General features: G+C 37.2%; 1 protein-coding gene across 1 annotated transcript; it reads right to left on the reverse strand.

Annotated features, from left to right (window-relative positions):
* Window positions 1-11,493: 11,493 nt before the first annotated feature.
* Window positions 11,494-17,181, reverse strand: LOC103711546. The gene is made up of 3 exons (XM_008797726.4): window positions 15,969-17,181; window positions 14,599-15,036; window positions 11,494-12,260 (listed from the first exon to the last, which is right to left on the reverse strand). Exons 1-3 carry the CDS (start codon window positions 16,627-16,629, stop codon window positions 12,094-12,096), a joined length of 1,266 nt encoding a protein of 421 aa, XP_008795948.1. The 5' UTR covers window positions 16,630-17,181; the 3' UTR covers window positions 11,494-12,093.
* Window positions 17,182-19,112: the final 1,931 nt, after the last annotated feature.

Genomic DNA, 19,112 nt, shown 5'->3' on the forward strand with positions numbered 1-19,112 from the left:
TCGTCATGCATTATATGGCTGACTGAATGTAACATGCAGCTTATAGACCCGTTGAATGGATCATGGACAGGAATCTTATAATAGCCCCGGCTCCCAATCACCTCCCCTTCTCCAAAAATGCCCTTCTGTACCATCTCTAGAGTTCCAAGCCCACTTTGCTCTTTACCGCTACAGCAACGGTCCTGTTTGGGAAAGCTGTTGGTAGTAGAGCTTTTGAAAGTAGAGCTGTTGGAAGTAGAGTTGTCTGAAGCAGAGCATTTATAAAAAGCTGTTTGCTGTTTGGTAACTTGAAAGAGTAGATGCCCTACAAGCCAATTGCAATATGTATTGCGAAAGGTTTTTTCTTTTGATTTGTCCAAATCATGTACATGACATTTAAATATGAATAAAGGCGTTATGTTTTATCATATGCTGTTGATTATATTTATGATAAACTCCTTAGTTTAGGACAATGGTTTTAAGACTATGATGAGATCATACTAGTGAGACTTAAAATCCTAAAATCCTAATCTTAAATATTCCCAGTCATTGGTACATTGAGTCGGGGATCAATGATTACCGGAAAGACTGGCATGTCTTATGTATGCTCGATGCAGAGGATGATTGATCTCACAATCATTTGTGTGGAGACACTAATACAAAGATGTGGGTGCTCATTAGAGGAATGAGTTTACTGAATTGACCTACAAAGAGAAATCTTATGAAATTTTACTTACATGTCAAAAGATGATTCTCTTAGTGGGAGTTGTGCAACTGATCCTATGACCTGAGATCACCATTGGAGGGCGGACACTTGGACGCCTCGTGGAGATTGTACACTTTGGATTAACGTTTGAGGTATTCTACTAATTCTGCATTTATTTTATATCATTTGATTGTAATCATTAAGGTGATCTAGGCTTAAAAGGGTTTCATGCATAGGGACTTTATTAAGAAATTTTTAAAATCCCTAGCTTCCGCTGCGCATTATAACATGCTAAAACCCTACAGTGGTATCAGAGCCATCCTTAATTGGTTCAATCAAATAATTATGTATGATGTATGATTATTAATTTACTATGAGATAGTAATGTCATATGCTTAGAGAAATGTTGAAATGTATGATTAATATATGATATGTTATGTAATAAAATATCATGATATGAAATTTTCCATATGAAAATATGTTGAAGCATGTTAATTAATTGCTTATGATTTATACATGCTATGAGATAGCCATGATGCATAATAGTTTATTTTAGACATGTTAAATGTATGTTACAATTAAAGAATGTGCTAGAGACTAGTAAGCCCTCAATAAAAATTATATTAAGTCATAGTGTTGAAAAACTTTGAGCTAACCCATTCTAGAACAATTAATCTAATTGGTGTCTAAGGAAAGCACTAAAGGTGGTTACTTAATTAGGACCTTACTCTCTGAGTAAGGGGAGCCTCCCACCTGCTTACCTGGCCAATTGTTTGATTGCCTATTATGGATAAGCTTAATATTGATATAACACTATTGATAGCCTTCCTTCATGCCTCGATATTATTATGTCAAGATCCATGCTAGTTTGTTGTGCTAACACAAGACTTGCAATGGGGACTGATGTTATACTGTCTTGGTGCATTAAGATGCTTATGGCATATTTTAATATATTGCCTTGTTGTGCAACCACAAGGGCAATATTATTCGAATATGACTATATGGAAATGAAGGGTTTGACTTAACTAAAATATTATTGTTTGCTGTGCTAACACAAGGCAATAAGTATTTTAAGAGGACAAGATAAAGTTGAGAATTGCATGAGATGCAATTGGAAAGAGTTTCCTACCTTTGAACTCATAAGAGTTTGTTGTGTAAACACAAGGCTTTTTATGATGAATTAGGATCTCAACCCTACTAAGAAAAATTATATTTTCACGTTTATCATAGGGGAGGGCTATGATATTCGATAAAAATAGTAGGAGACAAATTAGATTAAAGTCCTTATCTAGTTGCAAACATGTCATCATGATTGGTCTGCTTATATTAGTTTTGTTCTTGCATATGTAGAATTATTAAATGGCTTCTTCACTTTCACTAAGAGGCATCTTAGATGCCAACAAGTTGACCGGACCAAACTATGTGGACTGGTTGAGGAATTTAAAGATAGTACTCACTCAGGAGAAAATTTCCTATATACTTGAAACCCCTGATCTTGGAGATCTAGGGGATGATGCTATAGAAGAGGAGGTTGCCACACATAAGATGTGGAAAAATGACAGTGTGACTGTCAAATGTATCATACTTGCCTCTATGAACAATGAATTACAGAGGCAACATGAAGGCATGGACACTCAATCCATACTTCTCAATTTAAAAGAGTTGTATGGAGAACAAAGCAGGACTGCTAGGTATGAGATATCTAAGCAGTTGTTCCGTGCTAGAATGAATGAAGGAACTTCAGTGCAAAACCATGTTCTTATGGTTATAGACTTGATCACCAGATTAAGTCAATTAGGTTTTGCTATGGATAGTGAGCTCAGTCAGGATTTGATCCTGCAATCACTGCCTGATTCATTCTCTCAGTTTGTTGTGAACTTTCACATGAACAAGCTGAACACCTCCCTCCCCGAGTTGTTAAATATGCTCAAAACAGCTGAAGGGCATATTAAGAAGGATAAAGGTCCACTCCTTCTTATAAATAGCACCTCTATGAGGAAATCGGGAAATAAGGGTTCTAAGAAACGATTGAACCCCAAGAGTAGCATCAAAAAGAAAAAAGAAAAGAAAAACTCCGGATCAAGTACCTGTTTTCATTGCGGCAAAGCTGGCCACTGGAAAAGGAATTGCAAGAGTTTTCTTGCAAGTATGAAGACCGATGCAAGAGTTGCATCAAAAGGTATGTTTATGTTACATGCCAACTTGTCATTAAGTTCTTCAAATTCAAATTCATGGGTATTGGATACCGGCTGTGGTTTTCACATTTGCAAATCTTTGCATGGACTACAGAAAATTAAAATTTTGAAGAAAGGTGACTTCGAGCTGTATGGCGCTGGAGGAGAGTCCATCCAGGCTGAAGCTGTTGGAACCTACAACTTGGAATTGCCTTCGGGAAAGCTGCTACAATTAGAAGATTGTTATTATATGCCCAAAATTATTAGAAATGTAATTTCCATTCCTTTGTTGTTAAAGAAAGGTTTTGAAATTAATGGAAAGGGCAATGGTTGCTCTATTTATTTTTCTAATAAGCATCTTTGCAATGGCATTATGGAAAATGGTCTTCTAGTTTTATTACTTAATGACAATGTCTTTCATATTAATAAAAGCAATAAAAGAAAGAGAGAGGAAGTGAATAATACCCTCCTTTGGCATTGCCGACTTGGTCACATAAGTGAATCAAGAATTAACAAGTTATACAAAGAAGAGTTCTTTGATCCTTATGATTATGAATCATTAGGAACTTGTGAATCTTGTCTTATGGGAAAAATGACCAAGTCTCCATTCACTGGACATGGAGAAAGGGCAAGTGAGTTATTAGGACTTATACATACAGATGTATGTGGTCCTATGACAACTCCAGCTAGAGGTGGATACTCTTACTTCATCACATTCACTGATGATTTATCAAGGTTCGGATTTGTGTATCTTATGAAACATAAATACGAAGCCTTTGATAAGTTTAAAGAGTATCAAAGTATGGTTGAAAAACAAACCGGAAAGTGTATTAAAATCCTTCGATCTGATCGAGGAGGTGAATACCTTTCTAGTGAATTTTTAAATCATCTTAAAGAAAAGGGCATTCTCTCTGAATGGACACCTCCGTATACGCCACAACTAAATGGTGTAGCTGAACGGAGGAATCGTACTCTATTAGATATGGTAAGGTCCATGATGTGCTTTACAGATCTTCCTATTTCCTTCTGGGGTTATGCCTTAGAAACTGCTACATATGTGCTAAACAGGATACCTTCAAAATCTGTATCTAGTACTCCATATGAGATATGGAGAGGTAGAAAGCCCAATCTTAAATATTTTAAAATATGGGGCTGCCAAGCATATGTCAAAAGAAATTTTGGACATAAGCTAAGTGCTAGATCAGATAAATGTACATTTATAGGTTATTCCAAAGAAAGTATTGGATATCTCTTCTATCACCCTACTGAACAAAAGGTATTTGTTAGTAGGCATGCCACTTTCTTAGAAAAAGAGTTTATCTTAGAAAAGGGCAGTGAAAGAAGAATTGAACTTAATGAAGTTCAAGACCTACAAATAGAAACACAAGAAATTCTTCAACCAAATGTACCCATTGATGAAGTACAACCACAACACACATCTCCTCTCCAAAAGTCAGATAGAGTGCGAAATGCACCTAAGAGGTATGGGTTTATCATTGAGAATGATGAAGCCCACATCATCGAAAATGATGATCCTCTGACCTATTCGGAAGCTATCATGAGTAATGACTCTAACAAATGGTTAGAAGCTATGAAATCCGAAATAGACTCTATGTATACCAACCAAGTATGGACTTTGGTTGATGCACCAGAAGGTGTTAACCCTATAGGTTGCAAATGGGTCTATAAGAAGAAGATTGGAGCAGATGGCCAAGTAGAAACCTATAAGGCTAGATTGGTGGCAAAAGGTTTCAGGCAAAAGCAAGGAATTGACTATGATGAAACTTTTTCACCAGTTGCCATGCTTAAATCTATTCGGATTTTGCTTGCAATAGCTGCATACTATGATTATGAAATTTGGCAGATGGATGTCAAAACCGCCTTCCTTAATGGTTATCTTGAGGAAGAGATTTACATGACACAGCCAGAAGGATTTGTCTCAAGTGGGAGAGCAAATCAAGTATGCAAGCTTAAGAGATCCATTTATGGATTAAAGCAAGCATCGAGGAGTTGGAACATCCGTTTTGATACAACAGTCAAAGAGTTTGGTTTTATCAAAAATGTGGATGAACCATGTGTGTACAAGAAGACTAGTGGGAGTGCCGTTGTCTTCTTAATATTGTATGTAGATGACATACTAATCATTGGAAATGATATTCCAATGTTACAATCGGTCAAGACTTGGCTATCAAAAAGCTTTTCCATGAAAGACTTGGGAGAAGCATCCTATATACTTGGTATAAAGATCTATAGGGATAGATCTAAAAGGATGCTAGGCTTGTCCCAGTCTAAGTACATAGATCGTGTGCTAAAAAGATTCAGCATGGAAGGAAGTAAAAGAGGTTACTTACCTATGAGTCATGGCATACGTCTCTCTAAGAAGATGTCTCCTAAGACATCTGAAGAGAGGAATAGAATGAATTCTATTCCCTATGCTTCGGCAGTAGGATCAATTATGTATGCTATGCTATGTACTAGGCCTGATGTTGCTTATGCCTTAGGCATAACAAGCAGATTCCAGGCTGATCCAGGAGAAAATCATTGGATAGCTGTGAAAAATATTCTTAAGTACTTAAGAAGGACTAAAGATATTTTTCTAGTTTATGGAGGATCTGAGTTGAAACTAGAAGGATTTTCTGATTCTAGTTTTCAATCAGATCCAGATGATAGCAAGTCCACTTCAGGGTATGTCTTTACCCTAAATGGTGGTGCAGTGAGCTGGAAGAGTTCCAAGCAGTAAACTGTAGCTGACTCAACTACTGAGGCAGAATACATCGCTGTAAGTGAAGCCGCTAAGGAAGCTGTCTGGATGAAGAAGTTCATCGCTGAGTTGGGAGTAGTTCCTGAGATTGCTGGACCAGTTTCAGTTTATTGTGACAACACTGGAGCTGTTGCTCAAGCAAAGGAACCAAGATCTCATCACAAATCCAAGCACATTCTAAGACGCTTCCACCTCGTTCGAGAGATCGTCGAGAGACAAGACATAGTCATTGAACGAGTAGACACAAAGAACAACTTAGCAGACCCGTTCACTAAAGCTCTACCACAACAGCAGTTCGATCGCCACCTCGATTGTATGGGGATAAAATATAAGAGCGATTGGCTTTAGTGCAAGTGGGAGATTGAAAGAGTAGATGCCCTACAAGCCAATTGCAATATGTATTGCGAAAGGTTTTTTCTTTTGATTTGTCCAAATCATGTACATGACATTTAAATATGAATAAAGGCGTTATGTTTTATCATATGCTGTTGATTATATTTATGATAAACTCCTTAGTTTAGGACAATGGTTTTAAGACTATGATGAGATCATACTAGTGAGACTTAAAATCCTAAAATCCTAATCTTAAATATTCCCAGTCATTGGTACATTGAGTCGGGGATCAATGATTACCGGAAAGACTGGCATGTCTTATGTATGCTCGATGCAGAGGATGATTGATCTCACAATCATTTGTGTGGAGACACTAATACAAAGATGTGGGTGCTCATTAGAGGAATGAGTTCACTGAATTGACCTACAAAGAGAAATCTTATGAAGTTTTACTTACATGTCAAAAGATGATTCTCTTAGTGGGAGTTGTGCAACTGATCCTATGACCTGAGATCACCATTGGAGGGCGGACACTTGGACGCCTCGTGGAGATTGTACACTTTGGATTAACGTTTGAGGTATTCTACTAATTCTGCATTTATTTTATATCATTTGATTGTAATCATTAAGGTGATCTAGGCTTAAAAGGGTTTCATGCATAGGGACTTTATTAAGAAATTTTTAAAATCCCTAGCTTCCGCTGCGCATTATAACATGCTAAAACCCTACATAACTACATTTTTAAAGTACTGTGATACTTTAACATATGTTTGGTAAACAAACTGAGAAAATACTTTTGTATGACAAAATGACTATAAAGGACATTACCAGTATTATACAACAGAGCATAATAAAATATAATATATATTAATACATAAATATGTGATATAGTATAATATTAATGTAATGTAATATAATATTATTATAATATAGTACTATAACATTATGTATTATAGAATAATAATTTAATATAATATTAAATTATTTAACATAACATATCAATGTATTATGATATAATGTAATATAATATTATATTTATAGTATAATACAATAATAAATATATAAAATATTATAATTATTAGTGTAAATTAATTTTTCATCCTTCTAATGACTATTTATCTCTCTAACAAATTTTCTAACTAGGTGATAAACTTGGTTAACTAATTACTAATATTTTTATTTATTTATTTATTTATTTAGATTAGATTATTTGCCACTCACTCATTATTATTTATTTATTTATTTATTTATTACTTTTTTTATTGAAATATAGAGGGGTCGCCGGCCATGGGTGGTGGCCGACATGGTGGCTGCCACCATGGGCAGCCACGAGCTCCCAAAACAAAAAAAGAAAAAAAAAAGAAGAAGAAGAAGGAACAGATGCGGCGACGTTGAGAGGAAGAAGAAATAGAGAGGGGGAGGGAGAAGATGGGTGAGAGAGGAAGAGGTGGGATGAGAATTTTGGGGGAAAAAGTGTAATTTAAATGAGGATATTTTAGTCCAAAAAACAGCTTGCCGACAAAGCTGAAAACAACGTTTTCGAAAAGATCCAAATTGGAGCTTCTCCCCAAAAGCTGTTTTCAGCTTCCTGCAAAAACTGAAACAGCTTTCCGAAAATTTTACCAAACATCATTTTTTATCTAAAAGTACTTTTGGAGAGCCAGAAAGTGCTTTTTGGCCCTCCAAAAGCTCCCCCAAACAGGGCATAAAAGTAAGAGCATATTGATGTAGGGAATCAAACAGTTTTCCCACATCTTCATTAATTTGGTAAGAAATTGAATAAATTCTCTAAAATTATAGAGGATCAAAATAATTCTCCAAACCTTCGTAAACTTGAAAATGATTTTCGAGCTCTTCATTTAGTAAAATAATCAAACGAATCTTCTATGATTACAAGAGATCAAAATGATTCTCCAAATCTTTATCAACTTAAAAAGAAATTATGCAAATCTTCTTATGATTACGTGACTATTATGGCAACTTAAGAGATTCTTTTCTCTTGTATTGAAAAGTTTTTTCTATTATTTTTTATTTAAATTTTGAATGTAGTACTCTTTGTAATCTTGATAATATATATAATCATGTACTGTTCTTATAAATACAATGACATACATGCTCAATTCTCATGTTAAAATTGAACCACGTCTACTTTTATATTGGTGTCAGAGCCCTTCTCTCTACCATCTATGGCCACATCAAACTCATCCCTAGGCATTCAGGTATCCCTACGTACCTATCAACTCTAAGCATAGGAAATTGTGTCGTGGAAGCTGTCACAAACAAACTCCTCCTGTTGGAGAACTCAAATGCTTGGTCTTATTGAGAGCCAAGATCTCCTAGGCTTTATCGATGGAGATTTTCCAATATCTTACAATTGAGATACGAGTCCTTTGTATTGGTTGTTTAAGCACGGTGATAGTAAAGGGCTCATAACATGGTCCCAACTTACTTAGTAGCCAAAACGGTGAGACTATTCTTGATATTTCTTCCCCTAGCTGATTATTTACCACTACCACCTGTAGCTACAACTACTTCAGGTTCTAAATGCATACATCTCCAAGATGGCTAGTTATCTGCACCGAACTTCAATTTTTTTAACTGAACTTTGCGAAATAAATATAATTTGTTTGTCAGTTTCTGTTTGTTGCCCGATTTTTTTTCATGACTTCCTTAATTTAACAAACATTGGATTCCTTTGTTTAATTGACCTATTTACTGAATTCTGGAGAACAAAATAACCAAAAAGACCAAAGTTTTGAATACCGATTTATGACAGAAGGGTAATATATAAAATTACACCAACCATCACAATAATCCATATTAAGAAATTATGGGAGAAGGTGATGACAGAAAGATTAAAAAAGATGAAAATTTAGAGCCAAAATAAATCTATCCCTTTTGTTTTATGCTCTTGCACCACTAACTAGAGGATTTATAAGGATCAAGAGAAAAACCTAGACATGGTATTTTCAACCCTAAGAAAGCATATGAAAGAACAATAGTGTAATTTGGTTAGCATAGGAGAGGACTTAATGCTTAAAAAGTATTCCGTATGATACGGACAGTTATGGAGAACTGACAGTGTTGGGGGTAAGTGGAATCTCTCGGTATAGCCTGCAGCAAGAATTAGTTCTAATCTAAGCCTACATCTGCTAACGCATAAATGACTAAATGAGCTTCCTATTGATATGTAGGAGGTGACATAGTGTATCTTACTTGCAAATAATGATGTTGATTGATGATGAATAAAATTGAAAGCTTAGTAATCTCAAGGGATGCTTTGATGGACGAGGTCACTATATATCATCGCTGTCATCCTCCAAGCCTTTTTCTGTCAACATGGCTTCAGCTATGAAGCACAACTCTCATTTGAGAATTTTGAGCCAATTTCTCTAACTGTCAACCTGTTAACAGTCCTCATGATTTAATAACCTGCCATCCCAATTCCCAATGCAAACTTGTGTCATGTTAATGACAAAACGTTGTGTAAATCATCATTTGTCAGCAGAATATGTATATTCCTATCATGTTTAAATCTTCTGCACTTTTGTAGGATAAGTGTGTTAAATGACTAAGAAAACTTGGAGAAAACTTAATTCAATGCTTTCATAAATATGCAATGCATGTTCAGTACTAAGAAAGTTGAAAACAAGGCTGAAGCCAATGACACAAAATTGATGGCTGAAATATAATTTTCATCATCATTTTTGGTAGCTTAGGGGTCTGTTATCTAGAAAATTTAGAGACATGTAATTTGTGATTTCTGTCTGCCTCTAAAACTTACAAGAGATTTTATCAGGGCCTGTAATTTGTATGGTGCAGATGCAGAGTGTTAGGTGATATGGAGGGTACAAATTTACCTTATAGCCTGTGCAGCAATTTTCTGACCTTATTTTGAACGTGTTTCTCAAATATTTGTATAAATATTTTCGTCATAATATAACTGCTAAGCTAGATAGCTTCCAAATTGTCAAGCCAATATCTCATGATACTTCAAGGCTATGTATGACGAGATTGACATACCATCTATCTAACGATATTATTGTTGTCTGTTTTTGCAGTCATGGCTGAGGGTATCCCAACAACTTCACACCGTCGGGCAAGTCCTTGTTGGTGCTGTGTTGGGATCCACCTGCAGTATTACATGGTTCTGGATGTGGCATTCTTTTGTATTGAACGCATTTATTTTCTCTTTATTGGTTCGGATCATGGTGGTTCTCAGTTCAGTGACATTCTGCATGGCCTTCTTGCTTTATGTAGTTCGGTACTGGCTCGGGGAAGAGAAATAAACATCGTGGACAAGTAGAAATTGTTGGATACCAAACAAGCAATCGTTTTGTTCTTATAGAAGCATTCTAGTACGTGAGAAAAATAGTTTCACATGATCAAGTGTGGAGCAACAATCATAACAATTTCCTGAAAGTGGTAGAAGATCAGACTTGAAAGCTTGGCGATTGCTGTCTGGAATGCCTTGGAGTGCAGGTAATTTCTGTAGTAACAGAAGGCCAAGTATGATTCTTTGCTGTCTCTATCTGTTTGTCATTAATGAGGCAAGGGGTCATTGCAATTGAAAGGAAAGTTAGCCAAGGCGTCCAATAAGGATCAGCAACGGTTTACTCAACCGAAGTTCAGGTCCAGAAAAATTGTAGCAAGACTACTAGTCTCACAAGTTGTACATATCAAGATTTGTCGACCATCATTTCCTTTTTGATTGCCTTGCTGAGAGATGTGATGTTTATATATTACACATCGTGTTTCAGGAGTGTATCACAATACAAGCATCTTCTTTTCTTTCCTATTGTCATATGGCTGTTAGATTGACCATGGCGTACAACATACCAAATTTAAGACACGGCTTGATTGTACCTCTTTGTTGATGGGAGATCATTTAAGTAGTAATGATGCCAGAAAAGCCTCCCATTTGTACTGTAAAGATTGAATTAATTCCTCGCTTACAAATTTTTTGCTGAGATCCTTGCTGATAAATTTTATTGGTAGCTATCTAGAACTTCAATACAGGCTTCCAGTATCATGTATCAAGGCATGATTGAATGGACCATGAGCTATTGGAATGGCTAAGAGATATTATACCTCTTTGAAAGGTTCATGATCAAACTTAAGCTAACAAATAATCAGATGAATCATAATTTAACTAAAAAATAATCTTTTTTTCTGTTAATGCTGCAAAGTTTATAAACTGGGGTACTTCTGGAACCCAATTACATTAGTCCTGGAAGCAGGTACCACGAGCAAGTTAATTTTTAAGGCTCTTTTAGGATAGCCTTAGAAACATCAAATTAAAGAAAGATAGCTGTTGGGAGTGGTGGATTTTTTGTTAAAGAACCTTTTTTCTTTCTTTCTTTCTTTTTTTTTTTTTTTTTTGAACTAGGATAGTAGGATAGGAGAGAGCTTGGCTGAAAATATGGCAAGAGTAGGTCATTGGTATCCAACCTCTAATAACCTTGCCAACCACACTAGTTCACAGCCTCGTCAGTGATGGTGTGTTGAATTCACGACAGTCAAACAATAGAGAACTCATGGGGACGAACAAGTTCCATAGCTCCAGAGATGACCCAACAAAAGATTTTAACCGTTCACTGTAGCTAGAGGACCAGCCTATTGTATTTTGTCCAGATGTTGCCCAATGTAACTTACACCAAAATATCGCACAGAAGCAGCAAACCTTCACTTCATAACCTTATCCTCATCCACGGGGAAGCATCATCAGTTCATACGCCAAGAGGTCTTCACGTAAATACAAATATAAAACCCAAGTTTTCACAACTCAGTAGCTCTGTCACAGTCTCCCGTTTTGTGTTGAAGCAGGAGATTCAATCCAAGGAGTTGCAACAGAAGACATAGCAATACACAAGCCCACTTCTCAATGTGCTCTCATAGAACTATTATTTACTTAAGCAGCACAAGAAGAATAATATGTTGCAGATAACAAGAGCAAGCCCTAACTCGAACTGGTCCCCTCAGGTTATGCAGAAGGGGGCAAATAAAAAAGCTCGAGGCTGCCATCAGTAATGGGAGCTACTTCATATATCTTGTACAGCTTTATCTGGCTCTATAATTATTCTGCTAGGAGAAAAGATATGAATTGATTGAGGAATGTGACTATCCGGATCTAGCTGTTTTCAGTGTTCATGGCTGTCTATGGTATTGCCTTCAGGAAAAGAAGGCTTGGATTCTGGAAGATAGGACCATACAATGACTGCAGCACCAAGGGTAGCAGCAAGACCAACTGAACCCCAAATCCATTTCTGCCTCCTCTTCTGCCTATGCTGCTGTTGCCGTGCCATTTCTGCAATCACGACAGACATTAGACATATTCGACGGATCCACATCTCTTCATTTTCCGATGGTTTGAAGAATCCGTCATATTCAGTTTTCGACATATTCAGATAAATAATCACATGCCATTTGCAGATAATGATTGATCAAATGAGCCAAAGAATTCAGGAAACATGACACATAGAAATTGGCATATTTGCAAAGCTTATGAAGGAAAAAAATATAAAGAAAAAATAGTTTTAATGGCATCGTTAAGTATGCGATCTATTCACAAACATTTTAATGTAGGCTGTCTGAGTTCAATTAGAGTAATAAAACAATTACAAATTTATTAAGCAAAACAATAATTCTTTTTAATATTCACAAGACCAGATAAAAGTCTGCTTATTTGCTTAAATAGTTAATTGAGATTTGCAAGTAATTCAGGTGGACAGTGAAACAAACATAGTATCTTATGAGCTGTACTAAAGATGCAGATAAGTTGAAGTGGACCAAGTTACAGCCATTGGGCCAGAAAAGTCGAGAATGCACAGGCAGCACAATATCAAACTAAGTTTTCACTAAGAATGTCAATTAAATGTTGCTAATCCAAAATTATTTTGTGAAATGATTATGTCAATTAAAGGTCATTTGAGTTAAAATACATATGCAGAGAAGTTAAATTTTCCGAATCAAAGCAGGTCGAGAGATGGTAATCATACATAGAAGGCTCCTGCAGTTCTATGGTTCAACATTCCGTTTTTGCATAGTTCATTTTAATAGCAACTACTGAAGCAGCAGTTCAGGGGTTCAACACCAAAATTCTACATGTATCCTATGGAGTTTGGATCAGTAACAAAAACAAAGGAACTTCACTACTGTCATATCTACCCAAAAATGACTGATGTGAGATCCTCTATGCACGGCTGCCATAACATGCAAATACCTGAAATAAATATTACAGACACCTATTAATTAATTTTTAGGTTCCTATTCTTCTTCCTTTTTCCTGTTTTTGAGGAGGGGGATAGAAAATAGTTAACAAATTATGTTCTTAAACAAAGAAATATCTGAAAGAATTTATTCCATCTCCACTATATTTTTCATAGAAACAATTTGTAAATCAACTCCAATTCCTCTCTCAGTGCCGCAAAGCAATATATCCATGAGCTTGCATTCAGATTTATAAATCCTTCCGCACCAGAAATCATAGTCTGAAATCCCATACACTTGTCATCCAACCAAGGACATTATCCTTTTCCATTGCAGCTTTCTCAAATTCATCATAATTCTTTACAAGGTAAATGCAGGTTTATCCTGCGTTTGTCCATTCCAATCAGACCCTATAGCTTCCAATTGGCTTTCCGTCACATATTTGTCTACCACTTCAACTTTTGAATGACCCATCTTCTACATTTAAAATTCCAATGCACAAAACATTACAAACCCTATATCATAATATTTTCCCCTTGTATTTTCACCCTTTTGCCCTTTTCCTGTATGATCTTTTATTTCTAAAAGAAAGCAAATTCCCACCTGTAGTGTCACCCCAAAATTGTACAAAGAGAGGATGGGTCAGAACAGATCACATGCAGCATCTCAGAAACACAAAACAAACTTCTAGGTGGCCCGTTGAAGACTCTTAGAGAGATCATTCAGAAGTTATAGAAGCAAACTACAGTAACCTGTGCCCAGAGTAGCAGATATGTTGCAAAGCTTGCAAATAGCAATTCTGTATCAACAATATTAATTTGGTCCACACTAATTTTACATTTTTAAAAAAAATCAAATTGCTAGGTCTCATCTGTTTTAAGTTAGAAGTTTTCAAGGCATAATTACAAGTTTTCAAGATGCCTAAAGTACATAATAATGGATGGTGACAATTGATTGCATGCACTAAAATGATTCAGTATCTTCAAGGCCAAGGCTTTTATTATTTCTCCACAAGAAAAAACAGACTTATTTCATCTTTTTGACTGAGTTCAGGAAGCCTATGTAGTCAAGGCCCATTCTTTTGCTGTCCAGCAGCGGCTAAATTGCAACTAACCAAGTCGGGGGAAAAGGAACCAAGAGGAATATTCTTCTCTGTATATCATTCTGCATGTATGACTCAAAACATAATGTTCAAGTTCACGAGTGTTATGGTCTAAAACTACCAGACATGTAGTGTACACTTAACCAAAAGGCAACCATGAGAAAATCATGTAATCCTTTGAACAACAGACTATAAGACTATTGGTTGATTATTGTAGATGCCCATATCTGTTAATAAGCCTATAATTGATGCAGAAAAAACAGCAGTTCATTGCTTGGAGGTAAATGTCACTAGAGGAGGAGACAAGAAAACAGAATAAGTTTAGCATGCTTACCAACAGCTTCTTGGTTTCTTTGAGACATCTCTCTGTTTGCAGCTTCATAATAATGAAGCCGATCCCATAACCTTGCTATCTCAAAGTTCTTTGCCTCAATCCAAGGTTCCACCTCCAGCTCAACTTCAGCACGGGAAAAAACCCTTCCCACAGAAGCAGCCACAAAATGTGCAATAACAATTTGTCGACACAACTCCTCCGCAGGATCTATACATGATTGTTCATCCTTCTCATCTGTCACGGCTGGGGGGGAAGGAAGACTCAATCCCGCAAGTGAGAGGTGTTGACTCAACATCTGCCATTGGTTTTGCAAGTTCTCCAGTGCTTCTTCTGCCTGCTTCCTCCTCTCAATTTCGAGCAATAAATTAAGTCTCATCTCACGCAGTTCATTTTCCATATTTCGATATGAAGATTGGGAGGCACCCTCGCTAGAAATCTCTACAGTGTGGAAAAAAAAAGAAGTGAGCCTAATTTGCCACCTTTGAGAAAAGTGTATATTATGATTACATACAGATCAAGGATCAAAGATGCAGTGTGGCACTATAACTATATAAAGTGCTCTAGCTTGTAAAATGGAAAAAATCCACCATCATTGCTTTAGAAAACTTGTCTGAATGCTAAAGTGGTTAACTAAAGGTGTGCTGCTGAGCAAACAGTGTACAGTGCATTAAGTCTGTTACATCTTCTCATGAAAGGGTTATTTGTCAGTAAAGAAGAGGTAAATGCTAGGGCTACCTATCTAACATTCTATTTATAGATGTGATGGAGATGTTAGGAGAGCCTCTCATATATGCATTAATAGGTTGTGGGTTACTAAAAAGGTTCATTTTCGGATCCAGATAAGTGAACAAATACTGATGGAAGAGTTAATTTCATGGATTCAAATTCAACCATATACAAGCAAAACATAAAATTACTTTAACGTTATAGAAAAAACAACTCTTTTCTCCTTTTCCTGCTTTAGTTTTCTTTATTTTTGTTAACAAATAAATCTTCCTCTTAACACCATGAATAAAGAGACAGACAACTGCCTTAAATTTTCCCTCTCTGGTGAACTGTCCTAGTTTGTACGATCTCCATTGCATGTCAAAACACGATTGACATGTAAAAGCCAGAGCAACTGGACCTATCTTTCAGGTTCTCAAAATGGATAATACAGGTATCAATTAAAGTTTTTTGTTCAGAACTATAAAGGCCTCTTAAATTAAACCAATCTTGCATGCAATATCATACAAACATGTGAAGCACTTTTCATATTTGATAAGGGAAACATATAACTAATCAAAAGAGTATGAAAAAACAGAGAATGAAAAGCTGATAGATCAAAATTAAACAACTTAAACAAGATAAAAGTTAGAAGAGAAGGGTACCTTCAAAGGCATCAAAATACTCCCCAAGAGGTGTACTTGGCTTCCACCCGTCACCAAGCTCCGTATTACTAGTTGTGCCCAATGAGTTTTGCGGATCAAAGAAATCTTCATTCTCCCCATCTTTTTCTGGATCAAGAGCAACAGGGTTTGCCACTTCTGTAGCTGCAACAGGGCCATCACTCAACCAAGCATCTTGAAACTTCTTGTGATGTTCAATTGAAACAGATTCACCTTGACTTCCATTTCCATTCACAGCCTTGTGTTCCCCTTCAAGCTTCTTCTCATGAAAACCATTCGCAGTCTCTTCAGCACCCTTTCCGTTCACCATTTCAGCCTTCTTCTCCACTTCTTCCGGCGGCGGCATCTGGGACCCAGCGACATCATTCTGGGATAAGCTCTTGAGAAGGCCGGGGCCGCGCCTCTTGTGGTTGATGATGTAAGGTGATGGTGGGAAAGAAGACGGCATGTCAGGAAGCAGAGTGGTCTCCGGGGTGGCATAGAGTGCGGGCAAAACATTGGGACAAGGGATGCTCTTCTTTCCAGACGGAATCGGAGGCGCTTTCTCCACCTTCACCGGCACCGGGGGAGGCCTCAGGGTGGGGTTCCGAGACGCACTGGGCTCCAATAGCCCATCCAAGGCGATTGCCGTGAAGGTCGGCATGGCTACCAAGAATTACAAACGAAGCCTCTTCAAACAGATTAAAGATCGAATCTTTCCAAACATTCAAGTCCTACTTCACAAAGATTCGATCAAGAACAACCAGTTTACGAGAACTTTGTTGAGCTGAACCGAATCCTCTATCTAATAATACCAAATCATAGGCGACATGAAGTTACGTTTAATCAATTTTTTTTGAGCGTTTCTTCCATCCTATGCGAGTCGAAACCAGGAGGCTTCTTCCTCCTGATGAAACCGTAATTCAGAAAGTATTTCGATCGAGACTATCCACTTATTAACTCGGAATCCTAACGATCCAGGTATACCAGGTCGGATGTCAGGGGATTTGGATCGCAAGACCCGCAAAATCGAAACCCTAGCTGATTCTCAACCCTTGAGTTCGGTCCCAAGAAAGAGTAAAACCGTGATTTACCTCCATCGAAGATGACTGCTAGAAACCCTAGCTGGTTCTCCTTCCCAAATCCTTTTGTTTTCCATAAAAGGAATAAATTACAGAGAGGGAATAAATTACAGAGAGGGTTAGAAAAACAAACGCCCCCACCCCCCGGCTAAATTCACCGCTTAAAAGGCACCCAGCCATTATCTCATTCTGAGAACCCTGTGGGGCCCAGGATGAGGTGATTTGATGAGGCGTGGGTGGTTCGCGAGGTCGGTCGATTGAACATCTCTCACAATTTATTTCCCGAGACTCTTGGGCCTTTAAGCCGGCAGGACAACGGCCTTTAAGCCGGCAGGACAACGGCCTCCCCGTAAACAGCGAACGCTGATCGTCGCTTTGTAGATATTTGATCGCTGTAAGGGGTGACCTGTCGAAAAATAAATGGTTGAATATTATGTTTGGTGTATTGTGAAACGACTGGATAGCTTGTGACCCGTGAGCAGCCACGTTTCCTCCTTGATGACCCGTGGCACCATCTTATCTGTCCGACGGCCTAAATCACTATAACCGAATTGTCGGGTAGTCAGGTCAGGTCAGACGCGGGATTCTGCGATCGAGTCAGGTCGTAAAATTCGAAAATAGGATGGACTTAATTGGGCGGAGATAGAACCACATTGGGCGAAAGCCCAATTTTTAACTCGATTTATATCTAACGCAAAAATTTGATATTGGATTCAAGTTATCAGTTCTAAAAGCTGCTATAAATTAAAACATAATTCTAATATATTCGATCAAGCGATATCAAAGTAAGTCATAAATCTATCTTATTTTATAAGAATTAAATGTGGAAATATTTATGGAAAGGGTTAATAGGTTCTACAAATGTAAATAACGATGCCTAGCTATTTTAAAGTGCACTGAAATTTTTGATTCTATACTTTATTATTTTATAGGAGTTCTTTCTTGTTGCTTTTTTTTTCTCTGATCTTACTATTTTATTATTGAATAGATTTTTTTTCAAGGATGGAAATCTCCGTATGCACTAGATAATCCATAATCATTGGAGGCCCAATAAGATACTAAATTTAGGGATTTGGTAGAAACTCCGTAAGAGCACATGCTTGAACGTTAAGGGGGGAGTAATGGCATGATAAAGAAAGATGTAGAAAGAGAAACGTATGTTTATATATCTGTTGTATATGTGCGGGTAAGGCAATTAGGAGGGCATCCGTCCACTTATTCTTAGGTCTCTTGGAAGGGTCGAGTTACTTCAACACATGGGTGAGAAGGGCCCTGTTTGCGTTATTGGAGCTGGAGGATTCATCAGATCATAGCTTACCATAAGACTCCTAAAACTGTATAAATTATATATTTGGTTACCATTTTGTGGAAAAATTTTAAGCATGAATATGTCAGATATCCGCGACTCAATCCCACCCCAACATTATTATATTTTACTTGGCTTTTCCTTGCTTGTTGCTCGCTTCAGCCGGACGTGGCTTATGTAGTGGTCGGTATTCCTATGTGCTTCACCGCTAGAGATGAGATGACTTGTGAATGCAACTCTACACGATCCCAATTATGTTATTTATAGTTAGTTGCATGCATCACTTGATCTTCTAATTGTAGAATTAATATTATTCATAAGTCAATCTTACTTGTAGATTTTTTTTTTTTGGGAAGAATGTTACTTCGAGACTTGCATAGATGCTTATTTTATCTTACCGGGGCGTACAAGCTATTATTTTTACAAATAGGTGTTACTATCATGTGCTACTGAATTCTTGTGCTGTAGTTATTTATCTGAAGAGAAACTCCCATCACTAATCTCTCCATAAGAAGGCTGAACTCAACTTGTTTGTTGCTTTCACCCTCCAAGCAATGACCAACTCCGAGGATTCTGGAGAACTTGGATGGTCACAGACAACATGAAGAAGGTGACGCATTTGCTGGATCTTCCGAACGCTTGCACCAGGCTGACCCTATGAAAAGTTGACCTTGTCGATGGATTGGATCTTCGACGAGCCTACTCGAGGATGCGTCGGTGTCTTCCATGCTGAGCTAGTGGCTTTCGAATCCCCAGACC

The sequence above is a fragment of the Phoenix dactylifera genome, chromosome 15 (genome assembly GCF_009389715.1).
Source record: "Phoenix dactylifera cultivar Barhee BC4 chromosome 15, palm_55x_up_171113_PBpolish2nd_filt_p, whole genome shotgun sequence".
NCBI classification, from domain to species: domain Eukaryota; kingdom Viridiplantae; phylum Streptophyta; class Magnoliopsida; order Arecales; family Arecaceae; genus Phoenix; species Phoenix dactylifera.

Excerpts from the sequence above, each read along its gene's own strand:
- LOC103711546 (XM_008797726.4), bottom strand. The coding sequence starts at position 16,629 with ATGCCGACCTTCACGGCAATCGCCTTGGATGGGCTATTGGAGCCCAGT. Across the intron at positions 15,037-15,968 it reads GTATTTTGATGCCTTTGAAG|AGATTTCTAGCGAGGGTGCC; the intron begins GTACCCTTCTCT and ends TCCACACTGTAG. Across the intron at positions 12,261-14,598 it reads AAGAAACCAAGAAGCTGTTG|AAATGGCACGGCAACAGCAG; the intron begins GTAAGCATGCTA and ends TCGTGATTGCAG.